The sequence below is a fragment of the Carya illinoinensis genome, chromosome 7 (genome assembly GCF_018687715.1).
Source record: "Carya illinoinensis cultivar Pawnee chromosome 7, C.illinoinensisPawnee_v1, whole genome shotgun sequence".
NCBI lineage: Eukaryota > Viridiplantae > Streptophyta > Magnoliopsida > Fagales > Juglandaceae > Carya > Carya illinoinensis.
Window position 1 is genome coordinate 6,790,947 of NC_056758.1, and position 24,656 is coordinate 6,815,602.

At 37.4% G+C, this 24,656-nt stretch overlaps 1 protein-coding gene across 1 annotated transcript; it reads left to right on the plus strand.

Annotated features, from left to right (window-relative positions):
* The first annotated feature begins 1,192 nt into the window (after nucleotides 1-1,192).
* On the plus strand, nucleotides 1,193-24,008 carry LOC122315285 (kinesin-like protein KIN-14B). Its single transcript, XM_043131112.1, has 23 exons — nucleotides 1,193-1,503; nucleotides 2,452-2,575; nucleotides 2,697-2,783; nucleotides 2,948-3,118; nucleotides 3,257-3,363; nucleotides 4,076-4,207; nucleotides 4,312-4,490; nucleotides 5,532-5,693; nucleotides 6,065-6,156; nucleotides 6,778-6,929; nucleotides 8,620-8,793; nucleotides 10,119-10,265; nucleotides 11,167-11,355; nucleotides 14,045-14,116; nucleotides 14,940-14,995; nucleotides 15,089-15,314; nucleotides 16,791-16,982; nucleotides 17,075-17,266; nucleotides 17,446-17,796; nucleotides 19,039-19,137; nucleotides 22,397-22,537; nucleotides 22,631-22,789; nucleotides 23,359-24,008. Exons 1-23 carry the CDS (start codon nucleotides 1,288-1,290, stop codon nucleotides 23,812-23,814), a joined length of 3,876 nt encoding a protein of 1,291 aa, XP_042987046.1. The 5' UTR covers nucleotides 1,193-1,287; the 3' UTR covers nucleotides 23,815-24,008.
* The last annotated feature ends 648 nt before the right edge of the window (nucleotides 24,009-24,656 follow it).

The following is a 24,656-nucleotide window of genomic DNA, read 5'->3' on the forward strand; positions in this document are numbered from 1 at the left end:
AAATATTATTTTTGAGTATTATTATTGTTTTGAAATTTGAAAAAGTTATATTGAAATTTAAAAAAAATTAAATTATTTATTATATTTTGTGTAAAAATTTAAAAAAGTATTTCTAACCTGCCCTTAATTTCGGCACTGGATCAATGGTTTTTCTTCTTTCTTCTAGAGCATATTTATTCCTTATTTTGCCAAAAGCAAATATATATGACGGTCTCGGAATCTTAATGAAAGTCTCCGGCGTAACGGAGGGCACATTTGAATGAAGATATTAGTGTATTGTTTTAGAAAATGAACGAGAAAAAATTAAATAAAAATATTTTTTAAAATAAGTATTATATTAAAGTTTTGATAAAATTAAAATTGATAAAATTAAAAAATTATTTGAATATAATTTTTTAATATAATTTTTGTTTTAAAATTTGTAAAAATTCATTTTTGTGCTTTGTTTTAAAATTTATAGAAGTCTTATTAATTTTTGTATTTAAATAATAATTAGGTACTGATCAAATAAAAATATTTAAAATTTAAAATTTAAAATATTTTATTTTTAAATAATATTTAAGAATAAAATGAAAAGTTTGGTTAATTATCATATTTGCCAAACATGCCGCATCATTATATTGGGCTTTCAGTTGCAACTCCACAATTTCCGAATAAAATTACATCTAGAAATTGTTTTTATGAATATGGGTATTTTGCTTGAAAAAATTTATTCATCATTTATTTTTTTATTATGTAGTATTAAATAATATATTTATAAATGAAATATAATAAATAATTTTTAATTATTTAATATTATATTATAAGATAATAAAAAAATACGAGGATTAAAATAATAAATAATAAATAGTAAAATGAAAGCTCAATAAGCATTCCCCGGTACAGAATTGGAGAAAAGCCGGCCTATCGGGACAGTACACGTTGGAGGCTCAAATATCACGAGCGCGGTCACGTGCTAACCCTTATCTAAACGACACGGACAAATACCGACAAATACTGAGAGCGAGGCGTCAACGAATTCGAAGCGCAAGTATACATGTGACCCTAAAGGCCGAAGAGTGTCTCGTTCTTATGAAACGATGCCGTATTACCCAATCCTCCCATTCCCCAAAAAACCCAAGCCCCCTTCCCCCTCCCTCCATTTAATTTAATTTATATAAATATATATTAAATCAACAAAAAATAAAAGCAAAAAACACTTTACAAATTTACAACCAGTGAATCAGTGATGAAAAGCTGGCTCAGCCTCTGGGATTGAGAGAGAGAGAGAGAGAGAGAGGGTCTCAAATGGGGGAGCAGAGGAACCGGTGGAACTGGGAGGTGAGCGGCTTCGAGCCGAGGAAGACGACCTCTACGTCGCCGTTCGAGCACGACGATCACAACAGGCTCGCGGCACCACTGGTCCGGAGGTACTCCATCTCCACTTCATCGGTCGTGCCCCATTCGGATTTTTCCAAGCCCTCGCTCGCCTCCAAGGTCCAGCGCTTGAAGGACAAAGTTCAGGTTAGCATCTATCTACCTTCCACTTTATTTTGTAGCTATTTTTTCCCTTTCCCTTTTTATTTATTTATTTGTTGAAATTTCATTGTTTGAATTTTGGTTTTAAATTAGTGGTAAGTCACTGCTTTAATGGGGTTTTAAGGTTCGCGTATTCTACAATGTTTGTCTCTACTGCCATTACAGGTAAGATGAAAAAGTTCTCTCTTCGTATGAAGGATGTGGGGGTGTTCGGTAAATAACGCGTCTGTAATTGGGTTGCAGCGTTGGGATTTGAAACAGTTTAGTTAACTGGTGAATCCTAATTTATGCTGGAAGTTCACATATTGTTAGTCGGGACAGTGAGTCGTGGAGTCGAGGCCTTAAAATGTAACTCTACTACATAGTTAAAAAAAAGTCATAAGAAAGATTTATTGCATCGTATTTACTACTGGTAAGGTTTAGCGGGGATTTTTGTTACATTGGTGGGCTTAATTTTCTTGGAGATTTGCGTGTCAATGCACTTCCTTTCTACAGGTTAATCACAATTTAAGCAACAAGCCTGGTTTTATGAGGAAAAAAAAAATTGGTTGGCCTTTTCTCATGGATTTATATGTAGGGTCACAACAAAATGATTGTATTAATAATTTTAAATGATAACACATACAGATAAGTGGTGCATGAGCTCTGTTTTACCATTCGAGCTTCTGTCAACAGTATGGGTTAGTGGCTAGAGAAGTTAAGAGCTTATAAATCTAAAAGTAACAGGAAATTTATCAGGGTTTCTCTTCATTTGTTTTCAAGGTAATCAACGTCGCTAGATCTCTTCTAGAATTTGAAATCATGACATTGCTCCAGTTGCCAATTATTGAGTTTAGGTGGTGGTTTTTACACAGTAATTTAGCAGGTGTGTATGTGGAGCATGTGATAGTGTTAGATATTCTTGTTGACAAGTGTATCCCATATTTTGGGCAGCTTGCAAGAGAAGATTACTTGGAGTTGAGGCAAGAGGCAAATGAGCTGCAGGAATACTCCAATGCAAAACTAGATCGTGTTACACGATATTTAGGTGTTCTTGCTGAGAAAACCCGTAAACTAGGTATGGGTTTATATTATGCCATTTGGTTGTATGTGAAGCATGTGAAGTTTTGATATGTCTCACGCAATCTTGTGCTTCTCAAGGTTTTCAGTGTTGAGTTTTTTAATGGTATAAATGTCAGATCAAGTTGCTCTTGAAACTGAGGCCAGAATTTCCCCTTTGATCAGTGAGAAGAGAAGGTTGTTTAATGACTTGTTGACAGCCAAAGGTACCCTTCTGCGAGTTTCCATTTTGAAAGTCTCTCTCCCCCTGCCCCCATCCCAAGACATTGATTCATACCCACACACTGACACGCTCACGCGCATGCATGCATATATGTCAAAAGGTTTTTTCATTGCCCTTTTGATTTAAAGCTTGAAATGATTTTTCCAGGAAATATAAAGGTATTTTGTCGTTCAAGACCACTTTTTGAAGATGAAGGACCCCCTGTTGTCGAATTTCCTGATGAGTGCACTATCCGTATTAATACTGGTGATGATACAAATTTAATTCCCAAGAAAGACTTTGAATTTGACAGAGTTTATGGACCCCATGTTGGACAAGGTGATCATAGCATTCATTCTCTAATTTTCTGTCACAATCATCACAGCCTGGTTTTATTGTGTGGAGTTATTATATAATTATTCATACTCTGGCTGTGTTTGCCTATGTTGATTGGTGTCTTTGATATTTTTTGTCCAGCTGAACTGTTCAGGGATGTTCAGCCACTGGTGCAGTCAGCTTTGGATGGATATAATGTTTCTATCTTTGCTTATGGACAAACCCATTCTGGAAAAACACACACAATGGTTGCTCTCTCTCTCTCTCTCTATATATATATATATATCTACCTTATACTTATAAATGTACTTATTTGTACTTATAAAAAAATATATGTACTTGTTGTGTACTTGGGCATTGCCTAGTTCCTTCCTATTCAATAAAGATTATTACTTATAAAATATATATATATGTATATGTACTTGTTTGTGTGATCTCACATTTTCCATTGTGTGTTGACACTTCTAAGGTGTGGTTATTTGAGTCTTCGTGTTGATATTTCTTGGTCCAATATAAGGGGTTAATTGGGTTGAAGTTAATGGGGACATGGCCCTAGACAAGACCAGGTGGAATTAAAAAAAAGTGTTATACTTTGGATTTGATTGCGCATTAGAAGGTGGTGAATGAGATCCCATATTGTTGAGCGGGAGAAGTTCTTGCCCTTCATAATAATTTCAAGCTCTAATTGTAATATTGGCTGGTCCTTTTCGAGTATAGGCCTAGATGTGACTTTTAGAAAAATGGTCCCTGTAGCTTACTCCAACTAGTCAGGATTTAGTTAAGGGGTTAATTATGAAAAGTAGAATTGATCAGTACTTTTCCATTTGACCTTGAATCCTCTCCTTTTGTAGTTGATTCTTTGCTCTCTTCCTCTTCTCCCTTCCTTCCCTTTAAAATCAATGTGGAGATATTCTTATACGAAATGAACTGGATCTCTGATATGATTTTGCCTTTTTTTAGGAAGGATCTAGTCATGATCGCGGTTTATATGCCCGCTGTTTTGAGGAGTTGTTTGATTTAGCCAACTCAGATTCAACTTCCACATCTCAATTCAAATTCTCTGTCACAGTTTTCGAGCTCTACAATGAACAGGTTCTTTAAATTCATCTCTTATTTGCCAGAAAAACTTTGTAAGATGACAGTTTTAACATAGCTTAATCCATATTCTAATCTAGATCCGTTCCATGCTCTTTTAGGCTCGAGATTTGCTTTTGAAACCAGGGGGCAGTTTGCAAAAGGTTCGAATGGGACCACCAGAATCTTCTATAGAACTCGTATGGGAAAGCGTTGATAATCCATTGGAATTCTCTAGAATCTTGAAGGCTGCTTTTCAGAGCCGGGGAGATGACATGTCAAAGTTCAATGTTTCTCACCTGTATGATCTTATCTCTGTGCGCTGAAAAAGCATGACTTTAGTTTAATTTTTTCTTGTTGCAACTCATTTATAAAAAAAAAATTTGTTCTTGATGCAACTCTTTTAAATTATATGATGGTTCCTTATTAAATTGCGGTTATGCTTTGAGCTAACATAATTTTGGCTAACATTATAAGCCATCTGTCCTTCAAAGTGGAATCCTGTCACATTGCTGTTGTAAGAGTATCAAGTTTTCAAGTGAGATGCTTATCCAGTTAGTTCAGAGTTATTGTTGTCATTCCTGAACACGCCTCTCCAGCAGGGTGTGCCCTCGATTGCAATGAATGCCTATTGTCTAGGAAACTCTAGAAGCCTTTTGCATCTTTGTCGAATTAGTTTTAAAAAATTCACAGCCTACTCTTTACTATCTCATTGAATGCTTAGGACACGATTCCTTTTTATTTTTTTATTTTTTTATAAGAAGAAATTTTATTATAAACGAATATATAGGCAAAGCCCAAAACTTAGGACATGATTCTTGAAAGTCTTTATGTTGTAGAGTTGCACTTTGCATTTTTTTAATATCAAAAGAAGAAAAAAGAAAGTCCGTAAGTGTTTTAAATATGCTAGTTGTTTTCCATATTTGATTAGAGTGAAATGGAGAGAGCCGTCAAATCAGAATGATTGTATACACTATTGATGTTTATATAATTTTCAGATGGTAGATCCTTTTTTTTGGTTGGTTGGGCAATGCAAAGGTGAGGATTGAAGTTGTAGGAGGTAGCCCACTGGTTTAACGTTGGTCTTGTTCTTGAAAGAGGAGATATTTTCATCTTTCAGTTTAAAAAGAATTTAATCTGCATTTGTACTTCCTCAGAAGTTCAACTAGATGTTTGCTTTAGGTAATGACATAACTTGTCAATTGCATACAGGGAGAAATATGATATAGCCCAAGTTTCTAGTTATTCGTGTTTTTAGATGCGTGTCAATTGGGCATGTCTATAGTGCTGCGTAATTCTCCTCTTACTTATCTGTGTTTATTTCTTACCTCATTGTTGTCAGGATCATCACAATACATATATATTATACCAATTTGATTACTGGGGAGAACTCGTACAGCAAGCTATCTCTTGTAGATTTGGCTGGAAGTGAAGGTTCAATTGGTGAAGAAGATAGTGGGGAGCATGTGACGGAGCTGCTACATGTTATGAAATCACTTTCAGCGTATGCGACGAATCTCATTTTTTACCATGTAGCAATCTTTGAACTTGGACTGGCTGCTTGCTTATCAGCATAACTCGAATCTCTTTCCACGGGACTGCCAGCAATTGCACTTCCCATTGGTTTTAGTCACAATTTTTCCTATCCCAAGCACAACGATTGGTAGTCCCATGTAGTATATACTTGGGTGGTTAACCAACATACCATGTTCATCTAATGATCAATTGATCTAGGTGTCGTGGGTGAGGCTTCAGACGGCAATTTTTTGTTCAATTCTTTTGTATAAGTTGTAGCAGCTATAATCTCAGCATGCGGGATTGTCATTATTTGCTGTGGTCATTCTCTTCTTACTGTGTTTTCTGTTGCATATGCAGGTTGGGGGATGTTTTGTCATCTTTGACCTCAAAGAAGGACGTTGTTCCTTATGAAAATTCAACACTAACACAGATACTTGGAGATTCACTAGGTATTCAGTTCCCCTTCTTGTATGCAAAGTTATGGTGGTGTTTATTATGATAATAGATTTGTAAGAGTAACACAAGTGAATCTTGTGGGTAATGATGGCAACTGTAATTTTTACTTGGGCCTGCTTGTGGTGCTTTATACCTGTTTGTTTAGTAGACAAGTAAATTTATTATCCGATCATTGATTTTTTTAAAGGAATGCCTAGTTGCCATTGTTGCCTGTTTGATTTTAAATATGGCCCATTTTTGATTTGGATATTTATCTGAGTTCTGCTCGAAGCTAATTTTCTACTTCTGTAACTCCTGTGGCTATATAGAATCTTTGGTCTGTACCCTTTGTTTGAGTATTAAAAACAAGGCTTACAGTTTTCTTGAAAGTAACTTTTAACTACAGTTTTGACTTAAAGTTCATGTTCCTCTTTAAAAGCATATATTTTCCATTCCTTTTTATCAGCATGATTGAATCTTGCTTAAGCTAGGTGTACGAAAGAATTTCATTGGCACATATAATTATATTTATTCCTTTTTGTTGTGCATAATTCATTACTTTTAATTTCTTTCTAAATGATAATTAGTTGGTTAAGCATCTCTTGTTGCTTCTTATAATATTATTCTTTCTGTAGGTGGGAGTTCGAAAACTTTGATGATTGTTAACCTGTGTCCAAATGTAAAGAATTTGTCTGAGACATTATCATCTCTGAATTTCTCTGCCAGAGCCCGACATGCTGTGCTAAGCCTTGGAAATCGAGATACAATAAAAAAATGGAGAGATGTTGTAAGTTCCTTTCGTGACAAGCTTATAGTTTGCTCTTGACAACTTTGTGCCCTGTATGGAGCAACTTCATTGCAGTACTTTTGATTAATGAATATAATCTGCCTTTTGGTGATAATAACTGGTGTGTGGACAGTTGGGGTGGCATAACCCCAATATGTTAAGAGTATTGTTGAGCTAGGGGTGAAAACTGACCCCTTTGGTGCAGTTTTTGGGCAAAACCAACGCTGACCAATGAGAGAAAATGGGGAGGAGCAACTGACAGTACTAGTCGATGGGGGTGGAGAAACACTGGCTGTATTGACTCTGGCAGTTCTCTGGTGGTTCACGGTCGGTTCTCGGTCCCCCTAGCGGCGACGGTTGTCTGAGACAGTATAGAGAGAGTGTTGCAGAGGTGAGAGAGAGAGGATGAGACAAACTGAGAAAGTGAATCGGGGAAGAAGAAAGGAGGGAAGAAAACGATATAATTTTTAAACGACGTGGTTCCACTTATATATATTTTTTTCATATGTTATGGATACGTTTTGAGTATAGTACATATAAAAAAATATATTTTCTTTAATTGGCTGGTTTAGCAATTTGAACCAGGTTCTGGAACCGAACTGGCTGATATCGGTTTTCTCTATTTGTTGCCACATACTCACTGGCTCTCCACCAGTTTCGGCCGGTTCTTGACTATGGCATCCTGTCTCCGTCAGTGTAGGTCAGTCCGGCCGGTTCCTGTACAGCCCTATGTTGAGCTGCAAGGACTTTATTCCTTAGAGAAAAATATCCCATAGAGAAAAACATTGGAAAAAGAATGGAGAAGCTTCTCATTTACAGTTGTAAGGGTGGTCCAAATACACATGCTGGGAGTCCAACTAATTAATTTTTTGGGATACAGAACTCTATATCTAAGAGAAAAAAAGTGCCATAAAAAGTTTTAGGTAAAGATCATGTTGAAAAGGAAGCTCTTCTTCGGTTTAAGGCAGCAGCTGATTTGAGATTTTTTTTTTTCTCTCCCCAAAATAATGGTGCTGACTTGACAAAACATATTCCTGTATTTTGGCACATCGTACTTGGGCAAGTACCGTCTGAGTAGAATTCACGTAAGAACAACTATGAAAATCTAAAATTCCTTTTTTATCATTAGTTAGATCTGCCCATTAACTATTCCATTTAATTGCCACGTAGAAAATTCAATTCTTAAAAAAATGAATTTAGAAAAAAGTAAAGAATATAATTAATTACAAGAAGATAATAATTTTAAAAAATATTTAAACAAAGGAGCTAGGAAGGGTGTGGGAAAGGGAGGCTATTGGACTCTTTTGGCAGCGAGATCTTGGCTACCCCACCAATTAGTTGCCCCTTTGCCCTCCCTGCTTTTTGTAAAATATATTCTAAAGTTATTTTTTAATGTAAAAAAATTTGTACATTTTATACTTTTATTTCAATGATATTTTGTAAAAGAGTTCAGTTTTTGTGTGGTAGTTAGTAAGACTACCATGTATTTGTCGTTAATTAGGGTGGACGTAATTTGTAACGGAGGGACCCGATTGGCAATTAGCCTTGACATGGGCGTTATTTCTTGAAAAAAGTACAGGTAGTGAATCTTGATTTGGACACAAGGGGCGTTAGACCAAAAATTCCAATAGCGAAAACCATGATTGTGACACATTTTATTCTCTGAAATAGTTTGTGATGGCTATTGTAGGCAAATGATGCCCGTAAAGAGTTGTATGAAAAGGACAAGGAGATCCAAGATTTGGAACAAGAGGTTTTGGGACTAAAACAAGCTCTAAAAGATGCAAATGATCAGTCTGTCCTGCTCTTCAATGAAGTTCAGAAGGCGTGGAAAGTTTCTTTTACACTGCAGTCGGATTTAAAGGTTTTATAACTTCCATGGGTTTGCCATAGTTCTTAAATTCTATAACAATTTATTTGTTTGTATGGGTTTTTGACATTTTTCACCCTTGTTAACTTATTGTATCTTGTAGATATTAGCTTATCATATCTTTCCTCTCATTCTATTTCGATGAATGTGATAGTTATTTGGGTAGAAGGCCTGTGTGCTAATTGGTTCAGTTGTTTTTGGGAATTGATGGTATGTAGAGCAATAAGAAGTGGGAATGCTCTATTTTCATTTGAGTTGTATATTTGATTCAATAGATCCAAAGTAAATAGTGTTCTGTTTAGTTACATAGATACATTATTTTAAAGCAGGTATACAGATTATGTAAAAGACTAAAGCTAATGCAACTTATGTATATGGAGAGCATACAAACACCTAAACTGGAAAGCACTAACACTAGAAAGATGGCTTGATAGGATGTGTTGGCCCTGCTCTACTCTCAGAAGCTTGATTCGTTTGTTCCGGCCCAGAACTCCACATAAAACCCTTTTCAGGATGACCTTCTTTCGGCAAACTATGCATGCTAACTGTCAGCAGCTCTGAAGACCCAAAACAACGCTGCAAGGGATGATCTACATACTCCTCATTCCTTCTGCACTTGCATCAATCAATCCCAAATGTGCTCATTTAATCAAATTATCTTCATCAAGATTGTCTGGAGAGCTGCTGGAGAAACAAAATAAAGCCATGTTGGTACAACCATGAGGTCACCAAATCTTGTAATATTAACATTTTGCCTGTCTTGGGGCACTCAAGTGAAAAATTCTGACACTAACATGTCAGAAATGAACCCTGTTGCTATTCCCCTCCAGAAGCAGTGTATCTCAAAAACCTATGAGACACGCATTCACCAATCAGCACCAAGATTCTTGCTGGGAAATACATATATATATCAATCTTCATGCAAATAGAAGATGGTTAAGATACTATATACTCTTTATTTTATATTTTAATGTGTCTTGTAAATATGAGTGATTTTTTTTTTTTTTGTTTGTTTGAGTTATACTTACACGGTATTTAAATTTTTTGGTAACTTACACCTTTAAGTCGCTCTTAAGTGAAGTTTCTATACTATGTATTTGCTTCATAGTTTGCAGTTCATTTTTATTTCTCCACTGTTTCGCATTATTTGGCAAATATTTTATTTATTTACTTATTTATCATGCTTTTTCATTGAAGGTTACATAAGCGATAGATTTGGTTAGCTATGCAACATATTTTGTGTTTTGAATTGATAGTTTACTGTCAAGTTAGATCATATTTCCTGTTTTAGGTGAGCATATTTTATTATCTTGATGCAGTCGGAAAATATTATGCTGTCGGATAAGCATAAGATTGAGAAGGAGCAAAATGCTCAGCTTAGAAATCAAGTTGCTCAGCTATTACAGTTGGAGCAAGATAAAAAAATGCAGATACAACAACAAGAGTTGACAATTCAGACTTTGCAGGTTGGTCCATTACCTTTTTTTTGTCAAAAAATGTAAATACACAACTCATGTACATGCACGGGATTTAGCCCGTGACTTCCCCCTCAATCCCTTATTTATGTGGGGAGGAGATGCCAATTGGTCCAAGGGCCATTGGGAAATTGTCAATGTTATGTTGATACATGCATATCGATATTTTGGTTCCTCTCACGTATGGTAGACATAATAGTTTCTCCTTCTCGATAGATGTCTCTTTTGACATCATGAGTACTTGGGCTGCACTTTTGTGCTTCTAAATGAAGATTTATATACTTATATAACAGAAGTTTCTATTGCAAGTTTCCATGCACTGCGTTGGAATATCTTTTCAAAAATGTTAATCTTATACTGATAAATGCTCAACCGTTTGTTCTTTATCAAGTGTCTGAGTTATGGCACTTGAAAATTCCTTGCACACCATACCTTCAGTTCATACCTTCGGGCTGTTCATGTTGATAGAGATTCAAGAGTGCTGAAAATCATTCTATCAATTAGATTGGGTAACTTGGGAAAATGTAAATTACAGTTGTAGTGCTTACTCAATAGTAGTTATTGCAACACAGATTTATTCATATATCTATTTATTTGTATTTTTGCCTTTCTCTGCTGGAATCTGGATGACATATGTGACTGTAAGAAAAATGGAAAGCATGTAATAAATTAGCCTTCAAGACTGCAATATCTTCCTTGTGAAGGAACTTGGATTAAGGACCCGAGTTATCAATGTATGATCAATTAGCAAGTTCCTTGTGAAGGAACTCGGCTGTATGCTATTTTGACTCAAATTTCACTTACTATAGAAAGTTGCACTGTACTTCTTGAAATTTCTTCTTGACATGTTGCATCTCTTCAGTATTTTCTTGTTATCACCTTTCTGATGTAGGCAAAAATGAGAAGCATTGAATCACAACTCAATGAAGCTCTTCAACCTTCTGAAGCCAGATCAAAATCTGGCTCAGAAGGTCCTGGAGTGTCATCTTCCAATGCAACTGTGGATGGCATAGATTCTTCAGCAGTGACTGTGACCAAGAAGCTTGAAGAGGAACTCAAAAAACGTGATGCATTGATCGAGGTCTGTTTTTTTATTTTAATTTTTGATAAGTAAAAATATTTTATATATCAAAAGGAGTAACCAAGTATATTGAATGTATACAAGGAAACACCTAGCCAATAATAAAGAGCCCCTAATGACCCAAAAAAGTCCGTGAAAAACAGCCCAAAATACACTAATCCCAAAACTATCCAAAATACCCAAAAAATTACGCCCACCCCCAATCCCTTGTTTCTCGTAGAACTAATATCCAAGCCAAACCCCAACCCCAGCCCCAACCCCTTGTGTTTCCCGTCTTCACATTACCCTCCCTTTAGACTTCCCCTTACTTGAGCTACCTCCCTTAGCGTCGTAGTTAATTGCCTAAGAAAGACGTTGTAACTCCCCGTTTCCTTGAAACTTTTGGTTTCAAGCACGTGGCTTGCCTTGATCGTATTGATTAGTTCATTGAACTGGTCTTTGCATCCTCATGTGAAATCCCCATGAAAGGCATAATCTCGTTAACTTTAGGTAGAATCCAATCTGCTATCAGAGGAAAAGAGACCAGGGGAGCAACATTATCCTTAGACACATTAACCAACTGCATTCCCAATTTTGGACTTCATTCCACACAAGGCACCAATGACAAGTTCCGTACCTCCTCATCAACTCTATTGTTTCTTTCCATCCCCATTGGAGCTTTTGGGGTGATAGCAAGTCCCTTCACCTCAGGCGACCCTATATGTGCAACTATAGCAGATCCTACATCTCCTTTACCATTTTCAGGCAAGGGTGTAACACCGCCTAATGGTTTATCCTGTGTTACCTGAGGCGAATGACACTCCATTACTGCATTCTCTACACCAACACCCGACGTAGAGCCCACTTCAAATAACCTAGATTTCCTTTTGACCCGCCACGCTCTCTTGGATCTAGTTATAAGGACAAGGCCAAATCTGATCTTCTGTTTTCCTTTATTTGAATTTAAAGGAATCGGGTGTATCTTAGTCTTAACAACCCTGTTGCCTCCAGCTGAAAGCGTGTCTATTTTCGTAGACAAGAAAGCTATCACTGTCTTCAACTCGACAAGTTGGGTTTCCATAACATTTAGAGAATTTTGCATCGCTTCAATTTGGTTCCGAGCTTGTGTGATTTGCAGACCATTTTCACCATTCCCCTCACTCTAAGCCACAGAAGCATGACCCATCTTCAGAGCTACTGCATATGATCGCTTCGCCACCGTGGATGTGCTTGGGTCTTTGACCTTCTCATTCTTATTTTCCTTCCTTGACCCCTCATCAAAGAGCAAATCCGCGACTCTGCATAATTCTGCAACAAACTTCTCCCAACCTTGTCCTTCATGCCCTTGAGGAATTATTACAACACTCCGCCGGCCACCTCCACCATATTCGGTGACAGTAGATACCAACCATGCTTGTTGGAGTATTGTTGAGTCATAAATTCTTTGTTACCTTCGCACAAGTGTTTTGTAATATCTGAATTTCTCCCCACCTTTAATGCTACTCCCACCATAGCTACCAACCGTTCTATACCACTCCGACCCATCTCTATAGATCTCCAAACCCTTATGCCCCTCCACTATTTTTAATGAAGACCTCCAAGCTTCTGGTAAAAACTCAAAAGCCTTCGATTCCACCCAAAAATGCACCATTTGACCCATACTGATTCAACTTCAAAAGCAGGGGCTTTCAAAGTTGAAAGGGGGCTTCATTCTGTCGAAAAAGGCTACGGGAACTGTGAAATACAAACCAGTCATCGGAAGGAAATAGTGACTGCAAAATGCCCTTCGGGAGGTCGCCGGTGTCCGTCAATAAGATTTGTGGAAGCCAACGGGGCCGTTGCTCTTGGCAGATCTCGGAAAAATAAACTTAACCCAAAAAAAAAAAAAAACCAGTCACCAAAGATAGGCCGACGTCAGAGGCTAGCGAAGAGGTCGCCAGGACTTGTCGCACTTTTCTATGAGGAGAGACGCCTGTGGCTCCACCGAGAATGCTGACAGGCAGAGGCGAAGAACCCAAAAAAAAAAAAAAAAGACCGAGGGCACTGGAAGAATATCCGGCGCTGAATACCCTTTAGTGACGTTGCCGGTGTCCGCTGGTCCTATCCGGACGTGTATTATTACTCGCCGGACAGGCGGCGGCGGCAGCGGCTCCTCTAGGGATTTCTTTCTCTCCACTTGTCAAGGTCTGTTATACTTAACAATCTGACGAGTGCCATCTTTTTAGTGACGGCTAACTAGCTAGCTTCTTATCTTTGTGGGTCTGAGTCTTAAGTGTCAGGTGTCTCAAAATTGCCCGTTCCCACCTCTCAGCCCATCCTACTGATGGAAATATGCATCTATATATACGTATAATTCTCAAGATTGTGGAAATGCTTGTTTCCATGTGTTGACTTTTGATTCGATACTTGGGATACTTATCATAGCCAAAAGGTAAACCCACGGCTGCCCATGCCTGTCTCTAAAAATTTTTTGTGAATAATATTGGATGCCATTCATGTGTTTCTAGGATTAGGTAGGATGGGAGTGAGTCTGTCTTTAGCCAGAGCCAGTATTGAAATATGCTCTCACTATTTGTCTTTTTGCTTTTGTATTTGTGGGAGGACGTATGTTTAGATCCACTTTTTAAGTCCCTGAAAATGAAAAACTTGAGCCATTGTGCACCCTTCAGTAGTATATTGTATTAGAATGATTTGTATGCTGCTGTTGCAGAGGTTGCATGAAGAAAATGAGAAATTGTTTGATAGATTAACAGAGAAAGCAGCTTCACTTGGTTCGGCCCAGGTAGATTTTCTGTCATCTAAGATTGGAATAATTCTTTCTTCTAATGGTGTGAATATCTATATTGCAAAATTATCATTTTTAACATTCCCGTATGCATATTTCGACGGTATCCAATCTCAACATTTTAAAGTTGTGTATATGCTGCATACTTTCCATTGGAATTTGATCCAGACAACTTCTTTAATGGTGACATACAGTGCACATTTGATGTAAAACATGAGGCAGACCTATTGAAAGTAGGCATAGAATGGTCAAGTGGTAGTTATTTGTAGAAACTCTCTTCATTTCAGCCAATGCAAATTAACCACTGTGCCACCTCAGAATATTTTTAAACTCATTGGTGATTGATTCTTCAATGAAGCTTGAGTGATCTGATTGAAACTTGGGTTAAGCTGGTGAGTTATTAGAAATTGTTCTTCAATTAATAGAGCTCATTCCTATATTTCAAGATCTTTAGACATGTAAGATAAGAATAGGGTGATGCCTTCTCAATGACGTGGTTACCCACACCTTGCTTCCATATATTTCCAAATTAACAACATTCTGTTCCTTGTTTTGCTGGGTTCACTACTCTTGAGATATCTTATGTAGGAAAGAACAATTTTTGTACCTTGAAAAAGTGTTGATTATTGTATATGATCATAAATATATATGTAACTGATGCCATGCCAAGTTTTTTAGCTATGGGACTTTTCGTAACTATATTGCTCTGTTTTGAAGGTTTGCATGCACTAAAGTGAGTATGGATTTATTTTGGTGATTATGCCACATGGGTCCATCTAAATGGTGCTTCTGCCTTTTTATTTCTTTGATTTTCTTTTAGGCATCAAGTCCATTACCCAGAGGATCAGTGAACGTTCAGCCTCGGGACCAAGCGAGGTATACTTTCAATTCTACATTGGGATTGCTTTGTGAATTTTACTTTTTACCATTATATCTGCTTATGAAATTTCTGTCATTTTTTAAAAGCAGGATTGATAATAATAACTATAATAAAGGCCGCTCTATGGATGCTGTTCCTTTGCCATTGGTAGCGGATAAGACAGATGGCACTCTTGCTCTAGTGAAATCTGGCTCTGAGAAAGTGAAAACAACGCCAGCAGGAGAGTATCTTACTGCTGCCTTGAATGACTTTGATCCTGAGCAACATGACAGCCTTGCTGCCATTTCGGATGGAGCAAACAAACTTTTGATGCTGGTATGCTTTGTAATTCTTATGCTATACAATCTGGAGTTTACTGTCACCTTGTGATTAAATTTAAAAATGGATGAGATGGTTTCCATCATTTTACTTTTTTTATCTGTCTTTAAAGAAAAGTTAACCATTGTCTATCATGACAAGCCTTACATATATAATTTGTCACTCCTCTAGTTTGAACCCTTAGGGTTTGGCTCTAGTGGTAATAGCCTTGGTCTTGGTGGTTTGCTCCTTCCAAGTCTAAGGGTAGAAACCCTTGGGTGCAAACAATTTCTTGGAGCCATTGGATTGGGAGTAATGCTAGATATAGTCCTAGGATGTGAAAGGCTTGCACGATTCCTTTGAAAAAAAGTGCCACCATGAAAAAGTTAGTTTTTTCATGTGGGTCCCATGTGTGGCCCACTTTTTTTCAAAGGGGCTGCATGGAGCTTACATACTCTAAGACTACAAATAATTATCCTTAGACTTGGAGAGTTTCCCCTTGAACTACATAAAGTGCGCTTGCGAAAAACTCTTTGCCGATAGCTTGTGCACCCCTGGGATTAGTCAGGATTTGGTTCCCGGACACCTGGTGCCAATAAAAAAATCTTCTATTTAAAATCTTTCTTTTCGCCGTAGGAGGATCATGGAATTTCAACAGTATGAATTATCATAGTCCTACAATTTTACTTATTCGGGCTTTGCCTAATTACGTGAATTAATAAATTATCTTTTACTTATAAAAAAAAAACAATTTTACTTATTTAATGATAAGGTGTGATTTGACTTGTATTGTAATTGATTATCAAAATTTTGAGAATGGCACTTTCTTGAAGACTATCGTTTTAACTCTCTTAGCAACATTCGACACTGGGTTGTGTCGAACTCTGGTTTGAAAGAAAAGCTGTAATAGGTTGTTACATCGGTGATCTGCTTATTGTAATTTGGCAACACATCATCATTCTTTCTGGTTATCAAATATGCACACCATCAACAATAATATCTCTCTTTGGTCGTGATGTATTTCTGTTGTGAATATCTTTTTTTTTTAATTATGTTCTGTCAGTGAGACCTTATACCCAGAGAAAAGAATGAAATGAATAAGGGCATGTTTGGGAAACTAATCTCATCTCATCTCAAAATTTCTCATAATTTTCTTCCCAAACATCACTTAAACACAAACACTTTTTAATTAAAATCTTCAACTTTTTATTCTAATCATTACAACTTTTCCAAACTTCCAAACAAAACACAAATTAATACAACTTTTTTCAAATTTCAAAACAAAAATAATATTAAAAAATAATATTCTAATGATATTTTAACTTTATAATATTTTTTATTCAACTTTTTCTCTCTCAATTCCCAAAACCTAATAAAACATCTTAACTCAAACCATTTCACTACTATTCACAAACCATTTCACTACTATTTGCAAAATTCTCATCTCATCTCATTTCCCAAGCATCCCCTAACTGTCCAGTTTCCGCTTTGCAGGTTTTGGCTGCAGTAATTAAAGCAGGTGCCTCTAGAGAGCATGAAATACTTGCTGAAATTAGAGATGCGGTGTTCTCTTTTATACGTAAAATGGAACCAAAGAGGGTAATGGATACCATGCTTGTTTCCCGAGTTAGAATTTTGTATATTAGATCTCTGCTTGCTAGATCGCCAGAACTCCAGTCCATCAAGGTAATTAAAATTCAGTTTTTACCTCTCATTTGAAGTATGTTCTTCCAATACTTTTTTGGTTTTCATTGAATGCACATTCTTTTGGTTTGCAGGTTTCTCCTGTTGAGTGCTTTCTAGAAAAGGGTTACAGTGGACGCAGTAGGAGCTCCAGCCGGGGTAACAGTCCAGGGAGATCTCCTGTGCGCTATGTTGATGAGCATATCCAAGGCTTTAAAGTTAATCTAAAACCAGAAAAGAGATCCAAGTTCTCATCAGTTGTTTTAAAAATACGAGGAATTGATCAGGTTGCTGCTATTCAAGCCTTGTACCTTTTTATCCATGTGTTTATTTACTCTGACTTTGAAGCCAATCTTACCCTCCCCTCTCAACTCACACGCATATGCATGCACGTACTTGTTCTATTATTTACTAAAAGCTTTCATACTAAGATACTTCTGCATGTTGCAAATGGTCCATCATACAGGATAGTTGGAGGCAGCAGGTAACTGGTGGAAAGCTTAGGGAAATACAAGATGAAGCCAAAAGTTTTGCAATTGGAAACAAAGCTCTTGCTGCTCTTTTTGTCCACACTCCAGCGGGCGAGCTGCAACGCCAAATTAGATCCTGGCTGGCGGAGAACTTTGAGTTTCTGTCTGTTACTGGAGACGATGCATCAGGGGGGACAACTGGTCAGTTGGAGCTTCTTTCTACAGCCATTATGGACGGTTGGATGGCTGGACTTGGTGCTGCGCTGCCCCCCAGTACAGACGCTCTGGGGCAACTTTTATTTGAGTATGCAAAGCGGGTCTACACTTCTCAATTGCAGCACTTGAGGGTATGTCCTAGGTGGGAGCTATTTTAAAATAGCACCTGCCAATTTGCAAATGTGTGCATGGGCTTGATAAAATCTTTTAGGCATCTATTCTGCATCATCACTTGCGTACATCTTTTTCCCCAACCCTTCATTCCCTTCCCACTTTCCCTGGTGAAAGAGGGATCGACCGCTAGGTGTCTACCACCATGTCTTAGCGTAGCTTTATAGTGTACAACCTCTGCTGCTGCAATGAGGATCCTTGCGTAGGTGCTTGGTTCTTTATATTGCTGCATCTCAATTTTAAATTGTCTTTTAAGTGTACTCTACTCGTATGAGGGGAGGAGTTGAAGATAAGATTTCTTTTCTAAGAACGGGAAGTTCACCGTCCACTCTTTCTACCAAGTCATGAATACACATAGTGCAAATCCATTCTCATGGAAGAGTAAATATGGAAGACAAAGGCACCCCTAAAGAAAATTTTCATTGAATGGTCGGCTTCCTTAGGGAAGATCCTCACACTAGACAACTTCTGGAAACATCGAGTTATTGTCATGGATTGGTGTTCTATGTGCAAAAAGAGTGGGGGAGTCCATTGATCATTTACTACTTCAGTGTGAGATTGCCATTACCTTGTGGAATGAATTTTTGCTTGGGAGGGATTAGCTAGGGTGATGCCGAGAAGGGTGATCAATGTTCTAACTTCTTGGAGTTGCAACAATATGGAAGATGGTCCCAATATGCCTTTGGTGGTATATTTGGAGGGAGAGGAATGAAAGAAGCTTTGAAGATCGAAAGCAGTCAATGGATGAGTTCAGAACTTTATTTTTCAATACTTCATTGGTTGGTTGTAATGGATTTTAGTAGCATGAATTTCATGACTTTCTTGTATCACTAAACTAGCATGTATAGGCATTGCTCTTTCATGTGTCCTATATACTTGAGCTCGTCTATTATTATGATCACTCAAATTTTTTTTACCGATAATTTAATTTGTCTTTCAACATTTTTCATAATGTACTCGAAATGGCATATTTTTTCTTTTTTTTTTTTTTTGTTTTTTTTGGATAAGTAAAATGGTGCAGTTCTTTTTTTCTAATCAGTAAATAAGCATTTTACTAAAATAGGCGAGGCGAAGTACAAATGACATAATACTTGTTTATTCTTCCTGTTCTTTTTTTATGATGTTGTCCTATTTCTCCACTCTAGAAGATGTTTTGACTAGATCTCATTGGACTCATGCCTATTATTTCATTCTTGTATCAGGATATTGCTGGTACCTTGGCGACAGAAGAGGCAGAAGATGCAGCACAAGTCGTGAAGCTGCGTTCAGCTCTGGAATCTGTTGATCACAAAAGAAGAAAGGTAGTCATATTTGTTTTTTTTTGATAAGTAAAGGTAGTCATATTTGTTAAACCATCATTGTGTTGCATGTCTCGATAAATGTGTTATAATTAACATTTTTTTCCTGAAATTTAGAGCATGCCCTCAAATTACATACACGCACACATGCATGTGTATATATATATATAATTTTCAGGTTAGCACTGCTGTTATTGAGTTTTTCTGAACTAATATTACTTTGATCTAATACATAAATCGGCCCCGTTACCAGAGATAGTTCTTGAATCAGTACAAACCTCCTCATTGTCTCAGACCCCAACAAAATTCACCCACCTTAATGCCGAGAACCAATTTCCTGAGGATTCTCTCACATCAAGAGCTACCTCAACCTCCCAAACCCCATAACCATCTGTAGTGAGGTCTCAGACTCAAGGCCAAGTGCCAAGCTGCAGAGTTCCTGTAAAGTCAATACAAAATGTGGGGAGGCCGAATATGCCATCACTTGTGCCTTAGGGACCACAGCCTGATGCGCAGAACCTTCAGTTGATCTCATCGGCATTTTTTGTGCTACCTTGGAGCCACCATCTTTACAGAGACATGCACCTGAGCTGTGAGAGACATGCAGAGAATGATCCCTTTTAAGAGAGCTTTTGCTGAGAGAGTAGTCATGGCACCATACCAGGGAGAGCCAAAGCTTTTGGCTTTGAAGGAAGGTGATAGAGATAAAATATGGTAGTTCCGGGGCACGGGGTTTTTTTGGGGGGGGGGGGGGGGGGGGGGGGGGGGTGGGTTTGGATTTGTGGCCTAACAAGGTTAATGGGATTTTATGGGTAGGATTAAGGAAGAAAATCTGAAGGGGTTGGCGGCAGTTCTCTAGATTCATAAGATACAAGGTTGGAAATGGCTCGGAGATAAATTTTTGTTATGATGTGTGGTGTGGTCCTCTTTACTATTGTATTGGTTAAGGATTATTTGGTGGCAGATAATTCACAGATTTTTGGAAGGCTCCAATCAATGAGAAGTGAATTTAATATTGTAGCCTAGGATTGGAAAATTGATTTGCTTGTTTCATCAATGCCCAGTTGTACTAAGTTAGGTTAAGCCAGGAAGAGAAGACCATGAGGAATGCCTTCCAAGAAAGGGGCCTTTGAAGTGTAATCGCTTTAATGAGTGTTCTCCCCATGGAAGTTCTCATTTCCAATGGAAGAATATTTGGAGTAAAGCTCCCTTGAGAGTGACATTCTTTGTTTGGGAAGTGGGCTAGCAGCATTAGGGGAAATCCTGACGTTGGATAATCCTAGGAGGCGGTGGGTTACAGTGATAAATCAGTTCTGTATGTGTAGAAGGATTTGGGAAACCGTAGTTCATTTATTAGTCCATTGTGATGTTGTTAGTGCTTTATGGCAACCTGTCTTTAAGGTCTTTAGCTTGAACTTGGTAATGTCAGAATGGTTGATGGTTTTTATCTGTTGCTGGAATGTTTGGCTTGACAGTCAACAGAAGTGAAGGCTTGTGGAAAAAATGATCTTGATTTGTCTAATGTGGTGAATGTGGAGGGAGGAGAATGATTGAAGCTTTGAGGATTGGGAGAAACTAAAACTTTTCCTTGAACACCATACATTGGATGTCAGCATAAACGTTTTCCTTTAGCTATAGCTTTGAAGAACTTATTAGTATTTTTCTCTTTCTAACTAGGTGTAACTATTGTATACACTTTGTATAATTTAATGCTTCCATTTTTGTTAATTAATAAACTTTTCTTATGTATCCAAAATTGTGTATATTGAAATGGAAAGCGAAATACCATACAGAAAATATGGATTAAATTTTACTAGAGTACTTGAATTATACAAAGTGCCTTTTTTATGTAGTGTAGTGTTCTTAGCACGTCTGGTGCTTCCTAGTCTCCAATTTTCAGATTTTTTGTGTTTTTTTTAATTTATATGTATATTTATTTGGAGTATAGTCAACCAAGGTTACTGAGTTCTTACAGGATGATTTTTTATATGCCACATGAAAATTGGAATTTCGATCAATGGTTTTGATCAATTTTTATTTTTTTTTTATTTTTTATGTCGGGGAACCTCTCCAAGGCAGGGCCCTTTGGACCCACCCCTGCAGAGTAAACCCCGGTCCGTGCACCCTCGGAAGTTTCCCTAGATCAATGGTTTTGATCATATATTCATTTCACATATTCTAGTGCAGTTTCTTTAGTACTTCAATGGATTTCTGCTGACTTCTTATTCCCAGTCATTGTGCCTGTTAAATCAAGAGATTTACTGCCTAGAATAAGGGTCATTGTGCCTTTTTATGAGTAAGAAGTAATTTTATTGGAAACGAATGTATAGGTGAAGCCCATGTATACAAAAGAAAACATATACTTTTTTTTTTTTTATAAGTAAATAAATTATATTATCAAAAGAATAGGCAATTGCCCGGTACAAAGTATAGTTTCCATCGCTACGTATGGGCGATGGACATCAGAAAATCATGTAGCTCTAGGCCACAAAAGAATACATATACAAAAGAAAACACTTAGATATATTGTAAGAAACAGAAAGAGAACACAAAATCCTGAACAGAAGCTCCGTTAATCACTATAGCAGAAAACCTAAGCAATAAAGAGTGCACAAAAAAGTTTCCGGATTTGCTCCAAAGTATGCTCCTTACCGTTAAAACACCGCTCATTCCTTTCCATCCAAATGCACCACATAAGACAAAGGATCTTCCAAGCCTCATCCACTTGAGCACAAGCATGAAGCCTGTTGCAACACTCAATAAGATCAACCACTCTCGAAGGCATCACCCAAGCCAAACCGATTCTACAAAAGATGCCATCTCACCAATTATGACAAAAATACTAGTAGATATGCAAAATATGAGGAGATAGGCAAAAGTCATAAAGTGTGATAATAGGCAAGTTTTGGCTAATGGAATAGCCAAACTGATGCTAGTGCTCTAAAGAGGTTGCTTGCGGTATGTTGGCACAAGGGTTAGTAAGCCTGATATTGGACATGGCTATGGATTCTATTTTAATGTGCTTACCCCTCTCTGTTGATCATTGTTACTGAATATAGTTGCCTGAGCCTATATGCATTTCCCTGCCATGGAAAATATGTTACTTAATATCAACTGTACTTTTTGTGCTAAATTAATAACTGAACTATACACGTAAACGAAAAATACTACCTCTACTATTACTATGTCTACCATATTTTGTTCCTAGTGTAAGTTTGAATGGGTATATGCTGATGCCATTTTTTGCGGGGTTTATAATCAGCTTTTGCAACAAATGAGAGGTGATATAGCCTTACTGACATTGGAAGATGGTCATTCGCCTATTCAAAATCCTTCTACTGCAGCTGAAGATGCACGATTAGCATCTCTTATTTCCCTTGATGGCATAGTGAAGCAAATCAAGGTTTTTTGCCTTTCTTGAAACTAGTTTGTTGCTTTATTGATGATTGGTTATGTGGTATGGAAATAAGCAAGTTTGTAAACATATACCAACCAGGATATATTGAGGCAATCCTCTGTTAGCACCCTCAGCAAAAGTAAGAAGAAAGTATTGCTTGCATCTTTAGATGAACTTATGGAACGGATGCCTTCCCTTCTTGATATTGATCATCCATTTGCTCAGAGGCAAATTGCTGATGCTCGTCGTGTGGTTGAGGTATGTAAAACTTCTACATTTTCAAGGGAAAATTTGTATTCAATTCTTGTTTCCTGTTTGTTGGAAGAGAATAGCTTGATTGTATATATTTTTCTATTAGTGTATGCTTTACTGGCAGCCTTGGCTACAATAAGGTATAAGAAGTTTACGGAGAAAGTATGAAAAATATATCAGGGTTATCGTGAAACCAGGCATGTTTCCAATACGCAATAATGTTCATATCTTTTTCCTTTTCATGCATCTCCGGGAAGATAAAACAGAAGAATGAGCTCATGTAGTTACATTTGCAATGATCTGAGTTGTATAGGTCTGAAACATAAATTCAATTGGTGGAGCAGAGACAATGGACATGTTATAAATGCATCTGGAACAGTGATGCTCTTGACATTTTTTGTTTTTTTTTTTCTATTTTGGTCAAATACTACATGATAATAAGAGCATGTGGATGTGTGGAACCCTTGTATACCCTTTCTATGTCCATTGCTTCGGGCTTTTGTCCGAGACTGTACTTGGTAGATTTTTCTCCCTGTTGCTGGTCGATAATTTCAATTTTTCCTACACTGCTGCAGTCAATTCCTGAAGAAGATGACCGCCTTCCAGAGTTATCAGATGCTCGAAAAGCATCTGCCGATTTGGCTTCTGGTACTGAAATTGATGTGGCTCAGTGGAACGTCTTGCAGTTTAACACTGGCTCAACAACCCCATTTATAATTAAGTGTGGGGCAAACTCAAATTCAGAACTTGTTATTAAAGCAGATGCCCGGGTTCAGGAACCTAAAGGTGATGAGATAGTGAGGGTTGTTCCGAGACCATCAGTTTTGGAAAATATGACCTTGGAAGATATTAAACAAGTGTTCTCTCAACTCCCCGAGGCTCTGAGCCTGCTTTCCCTCGCAAGGACTGCCGATGGTACTCGAGCTCGTTATTCTAGACTTTACAGAACTTTGGCCATGAAAGTTCCCTCATTGAGGGATCTAGTTGGCGAGCTTGAAAAGGGGGGAGTACTGAAAGATGTGAGGTCTTGAGTGCAAGATTGTGTTGTGAAGTTGTGTTAGATTCCACTTATGCGAGCTCTGTGTTTATATAATTTTGGGGGGTTTGTTGAAACAGTTTGGCATTATCTAATTCATGGCATGCTCTGCCTCGCCAACATTATCTTTGTATTTGCAACTGCTCTCTCCATAATGAACATGCATTGTCTACACCTATTTTTAGGCAATTAGTATTTTTATTATATAGATATTTAAGGTCCAAAAGGAGCGGACTCAGATCACTATATTGCCATAGAACGTCTAGAACCAAGCGTTGAGAGTTCAAACATAAAAAACTAAAAACAAACAAGGAAGTTGGGAGTAATGGAGTGGTTTTGATCTCACGATCTCGTGCCACTAGACTGTTGTAGTACAATAATTAGAGTTGCACCATGTTTTTATTTTCTTAGTAATAGCTTTATTAAAAAATAGGCATAGCCAAAGTATATAGGACATATGGTAGTGCAGCACCTTTGCATGAATGTCTAAAAATGTAAGAAATCATGAATGTTCATGCTATTAAAATCTATTACAATTGAACATGAAATAAGGTATTAAGAAAAAACTATTCTAAGCATGTTCATTGTCTATTCACAATCCTTGAAATTTTGGCCATTCTTTTCCATCTATATGAACCACCATAAACAGATCGAGATCATTTTCCACATGGTTGCTATTTGAGAGTTACCTTGGATGCCTCTCCAGCCTGCAACTATCCTAAGTGGTATCACCCAATGGAGCCCCACTCTAGCAAAGATATCATTTCACAAGCTCAAGGCTACATCACAATGCAATAATATGGGGTCTTCCAACGCAATGATTCGGTATTTCTTTAG

Excerpts from the sequence above, each read along its gene's own strand:
- LOC122315285 (XM_043131112.1), top strand. The coding sequence starts at position 1,288 with ATGGGGGAGCAGAGGAACCGGTGGAACTGGGAGGTGAGCGGCTTCGAG. Across the intron at positions 11,356-14,044 it reads AACGTGATGCATTGATCGAG|AGGTTGCATGAAGAAAATGA; the intron begins GTCTGTTTTTTT and ends CTGCTGTTGCAG. Across the intron at positions 16,983-17,074 it reads CAGAACTCCAGTCCATCAAG|GTTTCTCCTGTTGAGTGCTT; the intron begins GTAATTAAAATT and ends TTTGGTTTGCAG.